Raw genomic sequence first — 5,859 nt, forward strand, 5'->3', positions numbered from 1 at the left:
CAACAGCATCATTACTCCCTCTAGTGGTAGGTTTATGGTAGTGTCTATTCATCAACAGCATCATTACTCCCTCTAGTGGTAGGTTTATGGTAGTGTCTATTCATCAACAGCATCATTACTCCCTCTAGTGGTAGGTTTATGGTAGTGTCTGTTCATCAACAGCATCATTACACCCTCTAGTGGTAGGTTTATGGCAATGTCTGTTAATCAACAGCATCATTACACCCTCTAGTGGTAGGGTTATGGTAGTGTCTGTTAATCAACAGCATCATTACACCCTCTAGTGGTAGGGTTATGTAGTGTCTGTTCATCATCATTAATTTATAAAAATCTGTCAGTTTAAGCTAAATATATGTTTTTTTGCAACTCATTTTATGGTTGTTTATTTGAAAGATTGTAAATGATGTAACCCTACAGTGTCAACTACATTGGTAATCCCCATACTTTAAATTAGCACTGTTTTTCCTGCTGAATAGTTCAACCTATGTACCAAAATGGAAGAGCTGCTTATTTAACATGGGAAAACCCTTTATCAGTGTTATTGCATTGGACAGTCAATAAGCCAGTCAGTCTGTGTGATAGTGTTTGACAGAGGTGAAGTGATGAGAGAGGTCTCTGTGGTAGAGAGGTCTCTGTGGTAGAGAGGTCTCTGTGGTAGAGAGGTCCCTGTGGTGGAGAGGTCCCTGTGGTGGAGAGGTCTCTGTGGTAGAGAGGTCTCTGTGGTAGAGAGGTCTCTGTGGTAGAGAGGTCCCTGTGGTGGAGAGGTCTCTGTGGTATAGAGGTCCCTGTGGTAGAGAGGTCTCTGTGGTAGAGAGGTCTCTGTGGTAGAGAGGTCTCTGTGGTAGAGAGGTCCCTGTGGTAGAGAGGTCTCTGTGGTGGAGAGGTCTCTGTGGTAGAGAGGTCCCTGTGGTGGAGAGGTCTCTGTGGTAGAGAGGTCTCTGTGGTAGAGAGGTCCCTGTGGTAGAGAGGTCTCTGTGGTGGAGAGGTCTCTGTGGTAGAGAGGTCCCTGTGGTGGAGAGGTCTCTGTGGTAGAGAGGTCTCTGTGGTAGAGAGGTCTCTGTGGTAGAGAGGTCCCTGTGGTAGAGAGGTCTCTGTAGTGGAGAGGTCTCTGTGGTAGAGAGGTCCCTGTGGTGGAGAGGTCCCTGTGGTGGAGAGGTCCCTGTGGTGGAGAGGGCCATAGAGAGGTCTCTGTGGTAGAGAGGTCTCTGTGGTAGAGAGGTCTCTGTGGTAGAGAGGTCCCTGTGGTGGAGAGGTCTCTGTGGTAGAGAGGGCCAAAGAGATGTCTCTGTGGTAGAGAGGTCTCTGTGGTAGAGAAGGCCATAGAAAGGTCTCTGTGGTAGAGAGGGCCATGGTGAGGTCTCTGTGGTAGAAAATGCCATAGAGAGGTCTCTGTGGTAGAGAGGTCTCTGTGGTAGAGAGGTCTCTGTAGTAGAGAGGTCTCTGTGGTAGAGAGGTATCTGTGGTAGAGAGGTCCCTGTGGTAGAGAGGGCCATAGAGAGGTCTCTGTGGTAGAGAGGGCCAAAGAGAGGTCTCTGTGGTAGAGAGGTCTCTGTGGTAGAGAGGTCTCTGTGGTAGAGAGGTCCCTGTGGTAGAGAGGTCTCTGTGGTAGAGAGGTCTCTGTGGTAGAGAGGTATCTGTGGTAGAGAGGTCTCTGTGGTAAAGAGGGCCATAGAGAGGTCTCTGTGGTAGAGAGGTCTCTGTGGTAGAGAGGTCCCTGTGGTAGAGAGGTCTCTGTGGTAGAGAGGTCTCTGTGGTAGAGAGGTCCCTGTGGTGGAGAGGTCTCTGTGGTGGAGAGGTCTCTGTGGTAGAGAGGGCCATAGAGAGGTCTCTGTGGTAGAGAGGTCTCTGTGGTAGAGAGGTCTCTGTGGTAGAGAGGTCTCTGTGGTGGAGAGGTCTCTGTGGTAGAGAGGTCTCTGTGGTGGAGAGGTCCCTGTGGTGGAGAGGGCCATAGAGAGGTCTCTGTGGTAGAGAGATCTCTGTGGTAGAGAGGTCTCTGTGGTAGAGAGGTCCCTGTGGTGGAGAGGTCTCTGTGGTAGAGAGGTCTCTGTGGTAGAGAGGTCTCTGTGGTGGAGAGGTCCCTGTGGTAGAGAGGGCCATAGAGAGGTCTCTGTGGTAGAGAGGTCTCTGTGGTAAAGAGGTCTCTGTGGTGGAGAGGTCTCTATGGTGGAGAGCTCTCTGTGGTAGAAAGCGCCATAGAGAGGTCTCTGTGGTGGTGAGGTCTCTGTGGTAGAAAGCGCCATACTAACCCACCCTTCAGCCCTCTTGGGTCTGGATACTAACAACTAGAGTTTCATGATCAATATCTTCCTGCCCCTATTGGCATCCTGAACCATACAGAGGAAGAGATCCGGTTACATAGTGACAAGAGTCTCTCTCTCTGTCTCTCTGTCTCTCTGTCTGTCTGTCTATCTGTCTCTCTCTGTCTATCTGTCTTTTTCTCTCTCTGTCTCTCTGTCTGTCTGTCTATCTGTCTCTCTCTGTCTATCTGTCTTTTTCTCTCTCTGTCTCTCTGTCTGTCTGTCTATCTGTCTCTCTCTGTCTCTCTGTCTCTCTGTCTCTCTGTCTCTCTGTCTGTCTGTCTATCTGTCTCTCTCTGTCTCTCTGTCTCTCTGTCTCTCTGTCTGTCTGTCTATCTGTCTCTCTCTGTCTATCTGTCTCTCTCTGTCTCTCTGTCTCTCTGTCTCTGTCTCTCTGTCTCTCTGTCTCTCTGTCTCTCTGTCTGTCTGTCTATCTGTCTCTCTGTCTCTCTGTCTCTCTGTCTCTCTGTCTCTCTGTCTCTCTGTCTCTCTGTCTGTCTGTCTATCTGTCTCTCTCTGTCTCTCTGTCTCTCTGTCTCTCTGTCTGTCTGTCTATCTGTCTCTCTCTGTCTATCTGTCTCTCTCTGTCTCTCTGTCTCTCTGTCTCTCTGTCTCTCTGTCTGTCTGTCTATCTGTCTCTCTCTGTCTATCTGTCTTTTTCTCTCTCTGTCTCTCTGTCTGTCTGTCTATCTGTCTCTCTCTGTCTCTCTGTCTCTCTGTCTCTCTGTCTCTCTGTCTGTCTGTCTCTCTGCCTCTCTGTCTCTCTGTCTATCTGTCTCTCTGTCTGTCTGTCTCTGTCTCTCTGTCTCTCTGTCTGTCTGTCTCTCTTTCTGTCTGTCTCCCTGTGACTTTCTGTCTGTCTCTCTGTCTGTGTGTGTGTGTGTGTGTGTGTGTGTGTGTGTGTGTGTGTGTGTGTGTGTGTGTGTGTGTGTGTGTGTGTGTGTGTGTGTGTGTGTGTGTGTGTGTGTGTGTGTGTGTGTGTGCGTGGTGTGTGTGTGTGTGTGTGTGTGTGTGTGTGTGGCCTGATACTGTACATGTCTGTCTTAATGACAAAGACGTGGTCGTTACAGCCTGATTAATAAATAAAGAACAGTCAAATACCCAAATTGAAGACCTGGACCAGAGCAGATAGAGAATATTATAGAGACCTGGACCAGAGCAGATAGAGAATATTAAAGAGACCTGGACCAGAGCACATAGAGAATATTAAAGAGACCTGGACCAGAGCACATAGAGAATATTAAAGAGACCTGGACCAGAGCACATAGAGAGTATAATAGAGACCTGGACCAGAGCACATAGAGAGTATTATAGAGTACTAGCCAGTAGTACTGGACTACTGTAGCAGATCGAGGAGAAGGTAGCAGCTTTCTCCACAAAGCACTTAACTGTCCTCATTACTGAGCCCCCTGTACCCCAGGCCTCTGAGGGGCTGCCCCCTGTACCCCAGGCCTCTGAGGGGCTGCCCCCTGGACCCCAGGCCTCTGAGGGGCTGATCCCTGGACCCCAGGCCTCTGAGGGGCTGATCCCTGGACCCCAGGCCTCTGAGGGCTGATCCCTGGACCCCAGGCCTCTGAGGGGCTGCCCCTGGACCCCAGGCCTCTGAGGGCTGCCCCTGGACCCCAGGCCTCTGAGGGGCTGATCCCTGTACCCCAGGCCTCTGAGGGGCTGATCCCTGGACCCCAGGCCTCTGAGGGGCTGCCCCCTGTACCCCAGGCCTCTGAGGGGCTGCCCCCTGGACCCCAGGCCTCTGAGGGGCCGATCCCTGGACCCCAGGCCTCTGAGGGGGCTGCCCCTGACCCCAGGCCTCTGAGGGGCTGATTCCTGGACCCCAGGCCTCTGAGGGCTGATCCCTGGACCCCAGGCCTCTGAGGGGCTGCTCCTGGACCCCAGGCCTCTGTGGGGCTGCCCCCTGGACCCCAGGCCTCTGAGGGGCTGGGATCCCTGTACCCCAGGCCTCTGAGGGGCTGATCCCTGGACCCCAGGCCTCTGAGGGGCTGATCCCTGGACCCCAGGCCTCTGAGGGGCTGATCCCTGGACCCCAGGCCTCTGAGGGGCTGCCCCCTGTACCCCAGGCCTCTGAGGGGCTGCCCCTGGACCCCAGGCCTCTGAGGGGGCTGATCCCTGGACCCCAGGCCTCTGAGGGGCTAGCCCCTGGACCCCAGGCCTCTGAGGGGCTGCCCCCTGGACCCCCAGGCCTCTGAGGGGGCTGATCCCTGGACCCCCAGGCCTCTGAGGGGGCTGATCCCTGGACCCCAGGCCTCTGAGGGGCTGATCCCTGGACCCCAGGCCTCTGAGGGGCTGATCCCTGGACCCCAGGCCTCTGAGGGGCTGCCCCCTGGACCCCAGGCCTCTGAGGGGCTGATCCCTGGACCCCAGGCCTCTGAGGGGCTGCCCACTGGACCCCAGGCCTCTGAGGGGCTGCCCCCTGGACCCCAGGCCTCTGAGGGCTGCCCCCTGTACCCCAGGCCTCTGAGGGGCTGCCCCTGGACCCCAGGCCTCTGAGGGGCTGATCCCTGGACCCCAGGCCTCTGAGGGGCTGCCCCCTGGACCCCAGGCCTCTGAGGGGCTGCCCCCTGGACCCCAGGCCTCTGAGGGGCTGATCCCTGGACCCCAGGCCTCTGAGGGGCTGATCCCTGGACCCCAGGCCTCTGAGGGGCTGATCCCTGGACCCCAGGCCTCTGAGGGGCTGATCCCTGGACCCCAGGCCTCTGAGGGCTGCCCCTGGACCCCAGGCCTCTGAGGGGCTGATCCCTGGACCCCAGGCCTCTGAGGGGCTGCCCACTGACCCCAGGCCTCTGAGGGGCTGCCCCCTGGACCCCAGGCCTCTGAGGGGCTGCCCCCTGGACCCCAGGCCTCTGAGGGGCTGATCCCTGGACCCCAGGCCTCTGAGGGGCTGCTCCTGGACCCCAGGCCTCTGAGGGGCTGCCCCCTGGACCCCAGGCCTCTGAGGGGCTGATCCCTGGACCCCAGGCCTCTGAGGGGCTGATCCCTGGACCCCAGGCCTCTGAGGGGCTGATCCCTGGACCCCAGGCCTCTGAGGGGCTGATCCCTGGACCCCAGGCCTCTGAGGGGCTGATCCCTGGACCCCAGGCCTCTGAGGGGCTGCCCCCTGGACCCCAGGCCTCTGAGGGGCTGCTCCCTGGACCCCAGGCCTCTGAGGGGCTGATCCCTGGACCCCAGGCCTCTGAGGGGCTGCCCCCTGGACCCCAGGCCTCTGAGGGGCTGATCCCTGGACCCTAGGCCTCTGAGGGGCTGATCCCTGGACCCTAGGCCTCTGAGGGGCTGACCACGCTGCAGCATGATGCGCTCTCCTTTCCTGTTGACTGCCGGGATGGGGCTGAAATTCTAATACGACTTGCTATGAAAAAATATGCACATACATTTAGCATGGAAATCTCCAAGGGCTGAACAGTGGAGATGGGCACATGTCATCTAACATATTGTGTGAGGAGCAGGACTCTTCATAAATGATTCAGGCGTTATTTATCAGCAGTTTGTCTGCTCTCCCCCCTCCTCCCCAGCGCCACCACACCAGGGTAATGTTAATGACTTGGCCTCG

The 5,859-nt window shown here is 56.2% G+C and overlaps 1 protein-coding gene across 1 annotated transcript; it reads right to left on the reverse strand.

Annotated features, from left to right (window-relative positions):
- Positions 1-3,712: 3,712 nt before the first annotated feature.
- On the reverse strand, positions 3,713-5,600 carry LOC123488226 (collagen alpha-1(III) chain-like; the record flags this gene model as incomplete). The annotated part of the gene is made up of 1 exon (XM_045219113.1): positions 3,713-5,600. A coding segment is annotated over exon 1 (1,888 nt), but the record flags the coding sequence as incomplete, so codon positions are not given.
- Between the last annotated feature and the right edge of the window lie 259 nt (positions 5,601-5,859).

The sequence above is a fragment of the Coregonus clupeaformis genome, unplaced genomic scaffold (genome assembly GCF_020615455.1).
Source record: "Coregonus clupeaformis isolate EN_2021a unplaced genomic scaffold, ASM2061545v1 scaf2072, whole genome shotgun sequence".
Taxonomy (NCBI): domain Eukaryota; kingdom Metazoa; phylum Chordata; class Actinopteri; order Salmoniformes; family Salmonidae; genus Coregonus; species Coregonus clupeaformis.